The 15,868-nt window shown below is 52.5% G+C and overlaps 1 protein-coding gene across 1 annotated transcript; it reads right to left on the reverse strand.

The window, feature by feature from the left end:
- Nucleotides 1-10,489: 10,489 nt before the first annotated feature.
- THY1 (Thy-1 cell surface antigen) lies at nt 10,490-15,617 on the reverse strand. The gene is made up of 4 exons (XM_082627719.1): nt 15,510-15,617; nt 13,155-13,215; nt 12,323-12,658; nt 10,490-11,787 (listed from the first exon to the last, which is right to left on the reverse strand). The coding sequence occupies exons 2-4, from the start codon at nt 13,189-13,191 to the stop codon at nt 11,675-11,677; spliced, it is 486 nt and encodes a 161-aa protein (XP_082483845.1). The 5' UTR covers nt 13,192-13,215; nt 15,510-15,617; the 3' UTR covers nt 10,490-11,674.
- Between the last annotated feature and the right edge of the window lie 251 nt (nt 15,618-15,868).

A 15,868-nucleotide genomic window follows, 5' to 3' on the forward strand; every position in this document is an offset into this window, starting at 1 on the left:
AATGGCATTATTTCATTCTTTTTAATGGCTGAGTAATATTCCATTGTATATATGTACCCCACGTCTTTATCCATTCCTTGGTTGATGGACATTTAGGTTGCTTCCATGTCTTGGCTATTGTAAAGAGCACTGCAATGAACAGAGTCCCCCAAGGACTCTGCTTCCATGTTTTTCTCTGGATATATGCCTGGGAGTTGGATTGCTGGATCATATGGTAGCTTTCAAAATAAAGTTTTTAAAAAAAATAAAATTAAAATTTCTGACTACAGTAACGTATATGTGGGAAGGGGTAAGTAGAGTTATAATATCCTAAGGTCTTTGATTTATCCATAAAGAGGATAAAGGTTTTGATTAATTTAAGAATTTGATAGGGCCTCCCTGGTGGCGCAGTGGTTGGGAGTCCGCCTGCCGATGCAGGGGATACGGGTTCGTGCCCCGGTCTGGGAGGATCCCATATGCCGCGGAGCGGCTGGGCCCGTGGGCCATGGCCGCTGGGCCTGCGCGTCCGGAGCCTGTGCTCCGCAACGGGAGAGGCCACGACGGTGAGAGGCCCGCATACCGCAAAAAGGGAAAAAAAAAAAAAAAAAAAAAAAAAAGAATTTGATAGGTTAAATGTGCATATTGCATTTTAAAAAGAATCCCCTGGGGCTTCCCTGGTGGCGCGGTGATTAAGAATCCGCCTGCCAATGCAGGGGACACGGGTTTGAGCCCTGGTCCGGGAAGATCCCACATGCCGTGGGGCAACCAAGCCTGTGTGCCACAACTACTGAGCCTGTGCTGTAGATCCCACAAGCTACAACTGCTGAGCCCGTGCACCACAACTACTGAAACCGCGTGCCTAGAGCCTGTGCTCCACAACAAGAGAAGCCACCGCAATGAGAAGCCCATGCACCACAACGAAGAGTAGCCCCCGCTTGCTGCAACTAGAGAAAGCCCGTGCACAGCAACGAAGACCCAATGCAGCCAAAACTAAATGATAATAAATAAAATAAATAAATAAAAAATAAAAAGAAATAAAAAGAATCCACTAAAAATGGGGTTGGCGAACTCTTTCTATAAAGAGATGGATAGTAAATATTTTGGTCTTTGCAGGTCCCTTATAGTCTTTTTAAAAATTTATTTATTTTTGGCTGTATTGGGTCTTCGTTTCTGTGCGAGGGCTTTCTCTAGTTGGGGCAAATGGGGACCACTCTTCATCGCGGTGCGCGGGCCTTTCACTGTCGCTGCCTCTCGACACAGGCTCTAGTTGCGCAGGCTCAGTAGTTGTGGCTCACGGGCCTAGTTGCTCCGCGGCATGTGGGATCTTCCCAGACCAGGGCTCGAACCCGTGTCCCCTGCATTGGCAGGCAGATTCTCAACCACTGTGCCACCAGGGAAGCCCTAGTCTTTTCTTTTTTAATAGATGTCTATTAGAGTATAATTCCTTCACAATACTGTGTTAGTTTCTGTTGTACAACAAAGCGAATCAGCCATGTGCATACATGTGTCCCCATATACCCTCCCTCTTGAGCCTCCCTCCCACCCTCCCTATCCCACCCCTCTAGGTGGACACAAAGCACCGAGCTGATCTCCCTGTGCTATGCTGCTGCTTCCCACTAGCCAACTATTTTACATTCGGTAGTGTATATATGTCGATGCTACTCTCACTTCACCCCAGCTTCCCCCTCCCACCCCGTGTCCTCAAGTCCATTCTCTATGTCTACATCTTTTCATATGGGTTTTTTTTAATTAAAAAACTTTTTATTGACGTATAGTTGATTCACAATGTTGTGTTAGTTTCAGATGTAGAACAAAGTGATTCAGTTACACATATATCTATGTCTGTATCTTTTTTTTTTTTTTTTTTTTGCGGTACGCGGGCCTCTCACTGTTGTGGCCTCTCCTGTCGCGGAGCACAGGCTCCGGACGCGCAGGCTCAGCGGCCATGGCTCACTGGCCCAGCCTCTCCGTGGCCTGTGGGATCTTCCCAGACCGGGGCACGAACCCGTATCCCCTGCATTGGCAGGCGGACTCTCAACCACTGCGCCACCAGGGAAGCCCCTGTATCTATTCTTTTTCAGATTCTTTTCCATTATAGGTTATTACAAAATATCGAGCCCCTCCTACTTTTTGATATGCCTATTTTCTATTATCTACTTTTTCAAACCTGTTGCATCTTCCCTTCATCTCCTCACCCTCTTATTTAGCTGATGGCCTTGCTACTCGTGTGGAAACCCCTGAACTTCTACCCTCAAGTTCACAAACCTCCCCTCTTCCACACCCATCTCCTTTGCCTTTATTTCTCATCTAGATCCCGCCTTTCTCACCTCCCCAAGGACTCTGTTTCCTCATTTTCTTCTCCCCCTTGTTCAGCAGTCTTTCCCTGTCTTCATAAGTAATCGCCATCAATGTACACCATGCTCTAGTCTCTCCCGTCTTAAAGATAAACAACTCCCCTTGACTCTGCTTCCCACACCAGTCACAGCTCAGCTTCCTGAGCTTTCCTCCCATTCACTCGCTCACCCCCTCCAAACTGGCCTCTGTTACCCCTGTTCCACTGAACTGCTCTTGTTAAAGTGACTATTGCTGCATCACAAACTGCTCCAACATTTAGCGGCTTTAAACAATTTATTAACTTGATTGACATATACACACTACTATGTAGAAAATCGATAACTAATAAGGACCTACTGTCTAGCACAGGGAACTCTACTCAGTACTCTCTAATGACCTATATGGGAAAAGAATCTAAAAAAGAGTGGATGTATGTATATGTATAACTGAATCACTTTGCTGTACACCTGAAACTAACACAACATTGTTAATCAACTATACTTCAATAAGATTTTTTTTTTTTTTTTTTTTTTTTTTTGTGTTACGCAGGCCTCTCACTGCTGTGGCCTCTCCCGTTGTGGAGCACAGGCTCCGGACACGCAGGCTCAGCGGCCACGGCTCCCGGGCCCAGCCGCTCCGCGGCATGTGGGATCTTCCCGGACCGGGGCATGAACCTGTGTCCCCTGCATCGGCAGGCGGACTCTCAACCACTGCGCCACCAGGGAAGCCCTAAGATTTTTTTTTAAGTGTAAAAAAAAATTATTGATGGGCTTCCCTGGTGGTACAGTGGTTAAGAATTCACCTGCCAATGCAGGGCACATGGGTTCAAGCCCCGGTCCAGGAAGATCCCACATGCCGCGGAGCAGCTAAGCCCGTGTGCCACAACTACTGAGCCTGCACTCTAGAGCCCGTAAGCCACAACCACTGAGCTTGCGTGCCACACCTACTGAAGCCCGCGCTCAGTATTTTCGTGCCCTAGAACCCGTGCTCCGCAACAGGAGAAGCCACTGCAATGAGAAGCCCGCGCACTGCAACAAAGAGTAGCCCCTGCTCGCTGCAGCTAGAGAAAGCCCGCACACGGCAACAAAGACCCAACGCAGCCAAAAATAAATAAAGAAATAAATTTATTAAAAAAATTTATTAATGTGTTTCATGCTGCTGTGGTTGATGAGCTCACCTGGGAACTTCTCACTTGGGGTTTCTTTCTCACGAGGTTGTGGTCAGCAACCGCTGGGCCGGGAGTCATCCAAAGGCTCGCCTGAGCTGGATGTCCAAGATGGCATAGTGACTCGGCCGGCAGTGGATGTTGGCTGTTGGCTGGGAGCTTAGCTGGGGGTGGTGACTGGAGTGACTACATGTAGCCACTATGTGACTTGAGCTCTCAGAATGGTAGCTGGGTTCCAGGAGGGTGTGTCCCAGGAGTGAGCATTCCTGGAGAACCAGGTGGAAGCTGCAAGGCTTCTTAGGACCTAACTTTGGAAGTCATGTAGCATGATGTCTGTCATATGCTATTGGTCATAAGCAAGACACAAGGCCATGCCAGGCCCAAGGGAATGGGATTACACAAGGGCATATTTTATTTAGGGGGTCATCTTTGGAGACTAGCTACCATAGTCACCAACAACTTGGTCCTCGTCTTACTTGACTTCTTAACAGAAGTTGACCTAGTTGATTGCTCTTTTTCAAAACTTTTCCTTCTCTGGCTCCGCTAACCCCTGGCTTTCCTCTTTCCTCACTGGCTGCTCTTTAATCTCCGTTGTGTCCCCCTAAACTCTAAATATTGGACCACCTCAGATTCTAGGCCTGGGCTCAATTATTTCTCTATAACACTTCCCTGCATGATCTTACTTGTCCCGTGGTCAGTGCCTACCACCCAAATGCTGATGTCTGTCGAATTTTCTCTAACCCCCATCTCTCACCTGTGCTCAGGACCGGGAGAGCCAGCTGTCTTCTCGATACTCCATTTGGATATCTAATGGGCATCGCAGATTTAACAAATCCACTTCTCCACCCCAGTATTCCCCATCCTTCTCTGTCTCAACACATGATATCACCATCCACTAATTGTTCAAGCAAACACCCAAGGGTCATCCAGGATTTCGTCTCCTTTCCTTTCAACACTCCACCTCCATCTAAACCACTAGTAAGCAAGTCCTCTCTGTTTTTTGGGGGTTGGGCATTAATATATTTCTTTAAATACATTTGATTTATATTGCTTAGTAAACTAATAGAGACTAAAAGTATTACTAGGTTTATAATGTAAAAGCAGTCTGTTAACCCATCCTACATTCTCATTCCCCAAAGCAACTACTCTCAACTATTTCAGCTAGTTTTTCTGCTATTTACTTTACTTTTATATTTAAAAATTTCTCATATAGCTAGCTATTTCTTGATTTTTCAGTTTTAAGTCTTATCTGTTGACTTTCACCTCTGGAAAATGAGGTTTAGCTCTCTTAATGCCCATTTCCTCCCCCACTAAACACATATACCTAGCCTTCTCCCATCCTCCAATATAGCTTTATCACAATTTTTGGTTAAAATCACTGTTTAGTGTTTATATTAGTATGACTCTGTAAATATTTCACATCTAAGCTGTGTAACGTGCTATATGATTAGAATTCTTTTTTTTCCTCCCTCCGGCGTTTCTGGAGTTAGCACTTGCCATCTTTTTTTTTTTTTTTTTTTTGGGTTGTTGAGAATTAAAAAAAAACTTTATTTAAAAATAATTAAAAACTTACAACAGTTACAAAAATAGTAGGACGAGGTCCTGCGTACCCTTCATCCAGTTTCCCCCAATGGTAACGTTTAAAAAAAGATATATATATATATATATACATATTTATTTTGTTTGCACAGGGTCTTAGTTGTGGCATGCAGGATCTTTGTTGCAGCGCCTGGGATCTTTTTTGTTTTAGTTGTGGCATGCATGCGGGGATCTAGTTCCCCCATCAGGGACCAAACCCGGGCCCCCCGAATTGGGAGCATGGAGTTTCACCCACTGGACCACCCAGGGAAGTCCCCAGTGGTAACATCTAATACAGCTGTAGTACAGTATCAACACTGGGAAAATCGATATTGGTAAAATCCACAGACCTTACTCAGATTCACCAGTCCTTCCCGTTTTAACTCTGTATGTATCTCAAAGTCACCACTTGTGTTCTTGCCATGCAATTTTTGTCCAAGCTGCCATCATCTCTTTTAGGATTATGGCAGTATCCTTCTGATTTCTTGCTTCTGCTGTTATTCTTCTCCAGTTCATCTTCAACAAAGCAGCAAGAGGGATCTTCTAAAAACATTATTAGAACTAGTCCTTTATCACTTCCCTATTGCCCTTAGAATAAAATTCAAACTCTTCACCATGACCTCCAAGGCCCTGTGGGACCTAACTTGTGCCTACCTCTTCAGTGACTTTTTTTTTTTTTTGGCTGCTCTGCATGGCTTGTGGGAGCTTAGTTCCCTGACCATCGAACCCAGGGCTCCCGCAGTGAGAGCGCCAAGTCCTAACCACTGGATCTCCAGAGAATTCGCCTTCAGTGACGTCTTGTACCCCTCCTCGCCTGGACACCTTGAACCCTTCGTGTTCCCTCCGTCTGGTTGTGCTCCTGCAGCCCTTCAAATGTCTGGCCCTTTCTCACCCTTCCCGTCTTAGCTCAGCGCCCCCCTCCTCAGGCTCTCCCTGATCATCCCAAATAAAGTGAGCCCGTCATTCTCTTACTGCCTCTCATGTGTAAACAATCCCAGTCTATCATAATGACTTACTTATTGGTTTACTTGCTTCATGTCCATCTCCTGTACCACAATATAAGTTTTATGGGGAAGGAACTTGTCTGTACCATTCACAGGTCTCTTCTCATTACCCTGCACAGGTGGTTACACTCCCTGGCATGGGGTGCACACTTAGTAAATGTTTGAATGGGTATGACTGGGGCAGGGACCCTGATGAAGGGCCCATGTGCTCTGAGGGCTGTTGTACCAGCCAGCAGTTGTGTTGCCTGAGAGAGGGGCTGAGGCCTGTCCTCGGACTAAACCCACAATGGCTTCTACTCCCCCTCCCCATGTCTTTCAGGATATAGAAGAAATAAAAGAACATTTCTTTCTTTGTAATCAGCTTATGAAATAGTAGAGCCTGCTTTTTTGTGCTAACTCCTACCATGACCCCTCCTCTGGGAAGCCCTCTAGCCTGGCTAGGGGCCCTACATATGTATTCTCATAGCACTTTACTGAGGTAAAATTTACATTTGAGGAGATTCACCCATTTTAAGTGTACAGTTTGATGAGTTTTGACAAATGCCAGTGCTTGTGTAAGCACACCAAAAAGTTCCCGTGTGCCTTGGCTGTTTCCTTTTTTTAAAAGAAAATTGTGGTAAAATACATATAACCATCTGGTGGCATTAAACACACTCACGTTGTTGTACCACTACTACCATCATCCATCTCCAGAACCCTCTTCATCTTGCAAAACAGAAACTCTGTACCCACCAAATAACAACTCCCCGTGTCCCCTCCCTGCACCCCCTGGCAACCACCATTCTACTTTCTGTCTCTCTAAATTTGACTTTTGGCTTTGTGTGTGTGTGTGTGTGTGTGTGGTAAAAAATATATATAACATTTACTATCTTACCCATTTTTAAGTGTACAGTTTAGTTGTGTTAAATAACAGCTTCTTTTTAAGGTACATTTAGGTTCAACTGTGAGTGCAGCAACTCCAAATAAGAGTAGCTCTAACATGGTGTTCCATGGCTGCTCTGACAGTTCTAACATCACTAGGAATCCAGGCTGTTGTACTTTGTGATGTGTAACATACAACTTCTATCTCATAGTCCAAGATGGCTGCTCCAGTTCCAGCCATTGACTCCACATTCCAGCCAGCATGAAGGTGAAAGGGGTTGAAAAGCACACATTCTCCCTTTAAGAGCACTTCATAAAAACTGTACACATTATTTTGTGCTAATGTTCCATTGGACAGAATTTAGCCACATGTGCACATCTTGCTGCAAGGGAGCTGGGAAATGTAGTCTTTATTCTGGACCATATAATCTACTTCTAATTTGTGGGTCTTATTGCTGAGAAAGAAAGAATACATGTTGGAAAACCCTCAAGCAGTGTCTGCCACAGCTTCTCTGCCTCCTAACACCAATCACTGTGCTGAAATCAATTCCTCACTTCTTATTGGGCTGTAGATTCCTTCAGCCAGGGGCTATGTCTTTTACCTCTTAGCACAGCCAGGTACTTAATGTTTGTTGTACAAATAAATCATTCCAGCGCTACTATCTTATTTTATTTTTTATTTTATTTTATTTTAATTTTGGCTGCACCACACGGCTTGCGGGATCTTAGTTCCTTGCAGTGGGGGTGTGGAGTCCTAACCACTGGACCGCCAGGGAATTCCCCCATCTTATTTTTATTTATTTATTTTATTCTTGGCTGCGTTGGGTCTTCGTTGTTGGACGCAGGCTTTCTCTAGCTGCAGCGAGCGGGGGCTGCTCTTCGTTGCGGTGCGCGGGCTTCTCGTTGTGGTGCCGTCTATTGTTGCGGAGCACAGGCTCTAGAGTGCAGGCTCAGTAGTTGTGGCACACGGGCTTAGTTGCTCCGTAGAATGTGGGATCTTCCCAGACCAGGGATTGAACCAGTGTCCCCTGCATCGGCAGGCGGGTCCTTAAACCACTGCACCACCAGATGCGCCTCCCGCCCCCCATCATATTTTAGAAATCAGAAAAATGAGGCACTGAAGGGTGAAGTGACTAGGGTCATCTAGCCCAGGTTCCCACTGAATTCAGGAAGTTGCTTTCCTGCAGGCTGGACAGGTGGCCTCCACTGACCATGCCCACCGCCAGGCACTCCTGCCTCTGCAGCTGGGCAGCTCCAGCCATCAAAGGCCCCTTCCGGTGTAGAGCCACACTTGGCCTCCGCAGAACTCTCCCATTGGCCCTACGCTGCCCTCTACAGCATGTGCCCACTTCCATAGCTTCCCTGCCCCCAGGTCTTCCCTTTGCCAGACAAAGACGCCTCCCGGGAGTCTTCACATGACATGATACTCCCGAGGGGTGGGAGACATTCGGGGCCTGAGAGCCCTGGGCAGGAGGCAATCCCACCTTTGTCCTGAAGCCCTGCTTCAGGGTTAGCAGGAGGCAGCTGACGACCCTCACGCTTTGCCAGAACTCTGAAGGACTCCAGGCCCACTGATTCCTCAGTGGTAGATGAGGAAGTGGTTTACTCCTAACCTGGGACTTGCTTCTTTCACATGTAAAGACAAACCTGCCCATCACAACACGGGAGCTGCAGACACAGTGAGGACAGGGACATCATGCTGGGGGGGCAGGGGCTGGAGGATGTGTGTCACGGGTCCCCTGGACGCTGGGTACATTTATTGGTTGGCCAGAGAAAGTCCCTGCGTCTCCCCACGGTGACCCCCCTTGTCCTTCCCGAGGGAGCCCCTAGGTGTTGGGAAGACCCTCACGCTGCGCCGTGTGCAGATGTTCCTCTGTCTCAGTGGACGGATGTGTGGAGAGGGGCTTCTTTCTCTTTCTACTGAGCAAGGATTCCACGCCCTAAGGACCAAGATGGCCAAGGGGGATGTGGGGGAGGGGTGAGGAGGAATGGGAAGGGGCTTGGTGGGGTGGGCTCTGGGCATGTGTGCAGGAACCAGGGCTGGCCCCAGCCCTCTTTGTAACTAGCCAAGTCCCTGCAGACGTGCCGCAGCCCCCTTCAGCTCTCCTGACATGACAGGGGAGGAACTGGCTGCCGTCGTGGACAGCCCACCGCAGCCCCGGCCCGCAGCCTTTCTGGGTTGGCTTGTGCTGTGAGGCCCAAAGCCCCTGCCTTTAAATCTTCGAGCGCCTTCGCAGGCCCAGGCCTGTTCCTTTCTTCTCCGTCCCTGCCTTCCTATAGCCCCTGGGCCTCAGAGGCCTCTGTGTCTTCTGAAGCTAAGCCCACTCTCCGTGGCCTTGGGCTCTCCTCCCACAGGCGTGGCTGCAAAGGGACCCTTGTTGAGGGGCCGCTAAACTCTTCAAGGAAACAGTGCCAGGGTGACAAAGACCACACAGGAGGCTCACACAGGTGCCAGGGTCTCATGGCTTCTCACAGTTGAGGCTGCACGCCTGGCTTCCCAGTTCCTTCCAGAAAGACCTTCCAGCTTTAGCTCTTACTACCCCGAGGGTGGCATTTGAACTCCCTTCCCCGACAAAGGCTCTTCATTTTTTGGCTGCAATCAGGGCAGAGCAAAAGGGCCCTGTGTCCAGGCTGGCTGCACTGTCCTGAGTGGCCAACAGCCCATGTAGGGATGGGTGGGTCCCCGTGGTCGGTGACATGGGCAGCTCCCTCTCTTCCTTGAGAGCTTCTCTTGCCCTCTTCCGGCCTGGCCACTACGGGGGTCACTGGCAAAGCTCAGGTATCAATGGGAGGTGTCGCAAGAGTGGGCGTCAGTGGCGTGAGTTTAGATCCTGGGCCTTTAAGTAAGTGCTCAGAAAAACCATCCTACCCAGCGCTAAATACCAAATGAGTCAGCTTCTGGGTAGTCACTACTCTCCTCCCCCAGATTCCCTGGCAAAGCAGGGAAGGTTGTCTGGGGGCTGCCTCACTCTGGCAGCAACTGAGACCCAGAACCACCCTGTGATGCTGTTCTAGTCCCTACTACCAGGGGGCGCTTTCTACTCAGTGACTTTTAGGGGAGGGAGCTGGGGACGGGCCTCAGTGTTCTCTCCCCACCCCCAGTGCTTTCTGTGGCCATGTTGGAGTTAGAAGAGATGCTTGTCCTTACACCTTGATGACGAGGGCAGTTCCCACGTACCGCCTCGCTTCCCGAGCCTCCTCTCTGTGCCCCTCTCTAGAGCAGATGTAAGCTGACATTTTTGAGAACATCCAGATCTGAGAAGGCAGACTCCGTGCCTTAGTGCCTGTTAGCATGTTCTGGAACCAGCGCCATGTGGCTTGGCCCACACATGGGGCAGGTGAGTCCACAGAGAGGGAACATTTGTTTATTTGGGCAAACGTGCCGTGGTAGAGTGGTTCTGAGAAGCTGGGCATGCAGTGGTCCACCCCTGGGGGGCAGGGGGGAGAAGAAGGGCTGCAGAAGGCAGGGATGGGGGAGAGGAGGAGGTGGCGGGTTGGCCTTCAAGGCTAAGGGAAGGGGGCGGGCCTGGGGAGAGAGGTGCCAAGCAGAGACAGACGGGAGGACGGATTCCAGAGGCTTGGTTTTATTGTACAGTATATTCATTTTCCTCAGTGAGATGCCATAAGCTGTGGTGGCACTACACACAGTCACAGGACGGGGAAGAGCCGCCGGGTGGAGAGCTGGGTGCTGGGAAAAGCCACCCCTCGAGGCACGTCCACTTATGGTTATCACCCCACGGCCAGCCCCAGGCCCCCGAGAGGTCCCTGAGAAGGCAGGCCTCTGGGGCGGGGGCCTATCTGAAGGCTCGGGCACTGCTGGGGGAAGACGGAAGAGCCTCCTGGGGGAACACGTGGGCCGAACTCTGTGTGGCTCAACCAGGGGCTCCACCAGGCCTGATTTATTGCCTCCAGGTCTGAGTTCTGGAAGCTCCTAGGAGCTTGGGATAGCCTGGGAGGGGGCCTGTCCTCCTCTGCCACCTCCCAACTGCTGACCGAGCCAGTGAGAGACACTAGGCTCCCATTTTTAGCTTCCTCAGTGCGGGGAGGGATGATGGACCCTGCCTTCCACCTGCCTCGACAACCCATCAGCACTGCTTCCCGGGCAGAATCTGCATCTTCATTCACTGGGCCAGACGCTGGGCCCAGGGCCCCTTGGGGACTTCTGCAGGGTAAGAAGGCGGCTTTTTTCTGTGACGGAAAGTGCTCGTCGAGACGCTCGGTTCTCTCCTCACAGGATGGGTCACAAACGCTTGGCAGTGCCCTCACATCCGGGGTCTTCAGGTGCCATCCCTACTGCTGAGGGATGTGCTAGGGCCAGACACACCCCTCCCCCTCCCTGCCCAGGTCTCTCCCAGGCCTCTAGTCCCGGTGGGCAAGGATGACCGGCCCGAGGGACTGATACCCCTCCCTCCTTCCACCCCTCCCATCCCCTCACTCTCCATCAGGTCCCCAACCCTGGCTTCCCTTTTCGCAAACTGCCAAAGAAAAGGTAGGATAAGCCCTAAATAAACCAGACAGAAGCAGCTCTGGAACAAAGAATACAAATAGGCAGTGGCGTGCGGAGAGGGTAGGGGGTGGCAGTGGGGAATGGGAGATAATGGCATGCAGCACTGGGATTCCTTAGGGGCGGAGGGGTCCCCACTTCTCCCCAAGGTGTGTGAGAGGTTGGGGGGAGGGGGGTCAACTGACTCAGAGAAGTAGGGTCTCTGGACTGGGCCTTGTGGCTTCCTGTATTCTCCATGGGCCCAGCCAGTCACAGGGAGATGAAATCCATGGCCTGCAGGAGGGGCAGGGAGAGCAGGAGCAGCAGCAGCCACGAGGTGTTCTGGATCAGCAGGCTTATGCCTCCACACTTGACCAGTGTATCTGTGGACACAGGACGGGGTAGAGAGGCAGGGCGGGAATGAAGAGCGGCCAGGACTCGGGCAGGCACAGGCCCAGGGCAAGGCTGCTTTCCCTTGGGGAGGCTGGCGCCATGATGTCTTGGCTGGAACCAGGGCCAACCTGGTCTGACAGAACCAGCCATCTTTCCCATTTGCAGGTTCCTGAGCCCTTGAACAAATATCATCACAAGAAAACTGTGGGTGAGGTAGCTAGTGCCATCTGGTTTTCCAGGTGGGGACAAGGAGGTTTGGGGAGGCCGAGTGATTTGCCCGCAGTCATGGGGGAAGCGTCTGCCACACCACTCTGCCTGTCTGACTGTCCCCTTAGCCCTTCCCCCATTCATGCTGAAGGTAGCGATTCCCCCGGGCACAGGCAGCAGTGGGGGGAAGGGGAGAGAAGTTATGGGGCCACTCCCTATTGTGGCCCAGCCAAGGGGACTGCCAGCTGTCCCAGCCAGCCCGTTCCTCCCCAGCCTGCCTCTCCCAGCTTCCTTGGTCTTGTTGGGGGTTTGCCTCACCTCTGAGCACAGAGACATTCCTGCTGGAGACGATGGGAGTCTGGCCAGAGAGGTGGAGTGCGCATGTGTAGGTCCCCTCATCCTTGGTGGTGAAGCCGGACAGGTAGAGGACCTTGAGATTGTACTTGCTGAAGAAGTTGGTTCGGGAGCGGTATGCATGCTCAGGGACCCCAATGGTGCCAAAGAGCACGTGCTTCTTTGTCTCACGGGTCAGGCTGAACTCGTACTGAATGGGCAGGTTGGTGGTATTCTCATGGCGGCAGTCTAGACGAAGGTTCTGGTCCACCAGGCAGGCTGTCAGGCTGGTCACCCTCTGCCCACGGGCCACCTGTAAGACTGGCGCCAGCAGTGCCCCCTCCAAGTTGGTGAGGGCCTGTAGAGCAGGGGGCCTCCCACCCACATTAACAGTAGGGAAAGGCCTGGCCAGGGAAGGGTACAGGGTCTGCTCTCCGAGCACCTCTCCCCGCCCAGAGGTCCCTGAGGGCCAGTCTACCTTCCCTGCTGCAGGCCCCAGCCTACCTCTCTCTACTCTAGTCGTGGGTCCCACCAGTATGTTCCAGGGGCAGGAGACCTTGGGGGAGTTGATGCAACATCCTGGTTCACACTTGGAGATTCCAACTCAGTATGGGGCAGGCTCAGTGAATTGAGTTTCCAAAAACCATCCCAGGCAGTCAGAAGATCAACTAGGTTGCTCAGCTGACTTAGGGATAAAAGGAGCCCTCTCTCTCCCTTAGTCACCTCTACTTTCTGAGGTCATGAGGAAGAAGCTAGCTTCTCTGAAAGGAAGGCAGCCAGGGTGCTTGGAATCCCAGCCCTGCCCCTTGCCCAGTACCTGTCAGCAAGAGAGTGATGACAATGGTAGGGTTCATGGTGCCGAGAGCTCAGTCCTGGATCTGGGGGTGCAACAGGATGGGAATCAGCCGAGAGCTGGGGCAGGTGTGCCCGCACTTACTGCCAGGACTGGGGGCCCCTGGGAGACATGCCATAATGGCCACGGTGGGCATCCAAGCCCCTCTCTACAGCCCTCTCCCCTCCCACCTCTCGGTGAATGTGACACTGCCACTCAGCTCTTCCCCATCTGGGAAAGCAAGGGGGTTGGAGAACACACCCTACGGTGGTGTGTATGTGTGCTGAACACTTACTAGCTGGGTGGCTTTGAGTAAGTAACTTTAACTTGACCGTTTCCTCTTCCTTCAGGAAGTCAGGGACTTCCTAATTTTTTAATCGTAAAATTTGCAGAACACACAATTTATTATCTTAACCAATTTTTTTTTTTTTTTTTTTTTTTGCTGTATGTGGGCCTCTCACTGTTGTGGCCTCTCCCACTGCGGAGCACAGGCTCCGGACGCGCAGGCTCAACGGCCATGGCTCACGGGCCCAGCCGCTCCGTGGCATGTGGGATCCTCCCGGACCGGGGCACAAACCCGTGTCCCCTGCATCGGCAGGCGGACTCCCAACCACTGCGCCACCAGGGGAGCCCTATCTTAACCATTTTTAAGTGTACAGTCTCCAATCTCCAGAACCCTTTTCATCTTGCAAAATCAGAACTCTCTACCCATGAAACAAAAACTCCTCATTCAGGGCCTACCTATTTCTCGTTCAGAAGAAAATCCCCAATGCCCAAACAGTTCCTGGCATACAACAGATGCCCGAAAGGTACTGAATGAACCTGGGCTTTAGATACCCACAGGGTTGTGATGAGGATTAAGAAAAATGACAAACATCTGGCACTGCTGGAGCGTAAGTGATCCACCGCGTTCGTCTCCGGCCTCTTAGACGAGCGTGGTCAGGTATGTGTGGGGCCCCAGGTAGGACTGTACTTGGCACACCGCTAAGGGTGTTCCCGACTGTGTGTGGGGAAGGCGACAGTGCCATCCTATTGCATAGGTTCCCTGCATCAGAACCAAGATGTTTCCGATTGTCCAGCTCTCTGGGCAGGATTCCTGGGCCTGCAGCTTTCCAGTCCAGCTTCGGTAGCCTCCCTGCCTAGGCTCTCTGCCCTGTCTGTTTTTTGCAGCCTAGGCTGAATCTATATCCTGGCGAGGCGACACAGAGCGGGTAGCCTAGCCCGTCCGCAGCAGTGCTCGCCAGGGAGAGGCCACAGCAGGGGCGTGTGCCTGCGAGTGCGCGGGGCCGTGCCCCGGTGCGTGCGCCCTGGTGCGCAGGGCGCGCCGCTAGCCGCGTCTAGGGTCCCCGGCGCTCAGCCCAGTGGGGGGAGGGGGGAGGGAGGGGCGAGACTGGGGCTCCCGGGTGCCTGCGGCTGCAGTCAATTCCCTCTCAGACCCCTGCTGAGAGGGACCCGGAGGTGCCGTTGGGGAAGAAAGGGGGGTCGACATCTGGTTTAGATTAGCAGACGCTGAGTTACAGAGGGGGTGGCGAGCTTGGGATCTAGGAGAGGAAGCGGGGGGAGCAGCGGCTAGAACTAGAAAGGAAGAAATGGGGCTGGGACTCAAGGGGATGTAGAGCCAAAGGGAGGGGTAGACAGCTGGAGGGGAGGTGCAGTCTGTTTGCCTTTCCTCGGCCTTGCGTCCCCGCAGCTCAGAACCCGGAGAAGCTTTGCGCTCCCTCCTCTCCAGCCCGCGTTCGACTAACCCCACCCTTATTCCGTGTCCCTATTCCAATCCTCTCCTTTCCCAATTGAGGTCCTCCTTCCCCCTCTCTCATCCTTTTCCAGTTCTCGCCTCCCCCGTCTGCCTGCCTTCCTCCCAGTCCCCGCCCCAGCCCCCACCCGCGGCACTGCGGTTTCCCGTTCCTTGGATGCCCCGCACCCAGCCCGCAGCGAGGTCGCAGGGCAGAGATATCCTTCAGTTTGCGGTCCTCCGATGCCCCAGTTTCACCGCCCCCCCACCCCCGGTCCCGCCTTCGCAGGCTGGCTTTGGGGACGTCTGGCTGGAGAGCAGAACACAAGGCTTTCCTTGGCGCCCTTCCTCCCGGTTCTCCTCCAGCACCCCAGCCCCAGGCGAACGTTCCCCAGCGGGCGAAAGTTTCGCTGCGGCCCCCGGCCTGCAGCAGTTGCGTCCGGCTCCTGCCCCTGCCTGGCAAGCAGGCCCCTCCTCAAGCACTGAGCGGCTCCTTCCCAGGGCGCCCTCCGACCGTTTTCCGAAGCCTCGGATCGGGAGGGCTTGCTTGGGCGCCAGGGGGCCTACTATCCCTGCGCCCCGGGTCCCGCCCTGCCTCTGGCTCCTACCTGGACTCCGGTTCTCGGCCGCAGCAGCCTCCTCCAGACGCGCTGCCGCCTCCAGTTGCTACACCCTGCCCGGAGCCCGCAGTTTTCACCAGGGGTGGGAGAGGAGGAGCGGGGAGGGCCCGGGGGCTCGGCCAATCAGAGGCTGAGTGGGTAGCGGAAAAAGGGTGGCAGAGGGAGGAGGAGGCGGTCCGATATTGGTGGGGAGAGTGGCCGTCCGCAGCCAAAGGGGGCCCTCACTGTGGCTGGCGGGCCTGACCAGGGATGGAGGGGTTCAGGACCCTGGAGATGAGGGTGGGGCCGCTCAGGGGCCGCTAGCCGCCTCCCAGAGCCCCGCCAAGATCGCTCCCCTTTTAAGGCTT

This window comes from Mesoplodon mirus (genome assembly GCF_964341445.2).
Source record: "Mesoplodon mirus genome assembly, chromosome: 7".
NCBI classification, from domain to species: Eukaryota; Metazoa; Chordata; class Mammalia; order Artiodactyla; family Ziphiidae; genus Mesoplodon; species Mesoplodon mirus.

Excerpts from the sequence above, each read along its gene's own strand:
- THY1 (XM_082627719.1), bottom strand. The coding sequence starts at position 13,191 with ATGAACCCTACCATTGTCATCACTCTCTTGCTGACAG. Across the intron at positions 12,659-13,154 it reads CATCACTCTCTTGCTGACAG|TCTTACAGGTGGCCCGTGGG; the intron begins GTACTGGGCAAG and ends TGCTGGCGCCAG. Across the intron at positions 11,788-12,322 it reads GAATGTCTCTGTGCTCAGAG|ATACACTGGTCAAGTGTGGA; the intron begins GTGAGGCAAACC and ends CTGTGTCCACAG.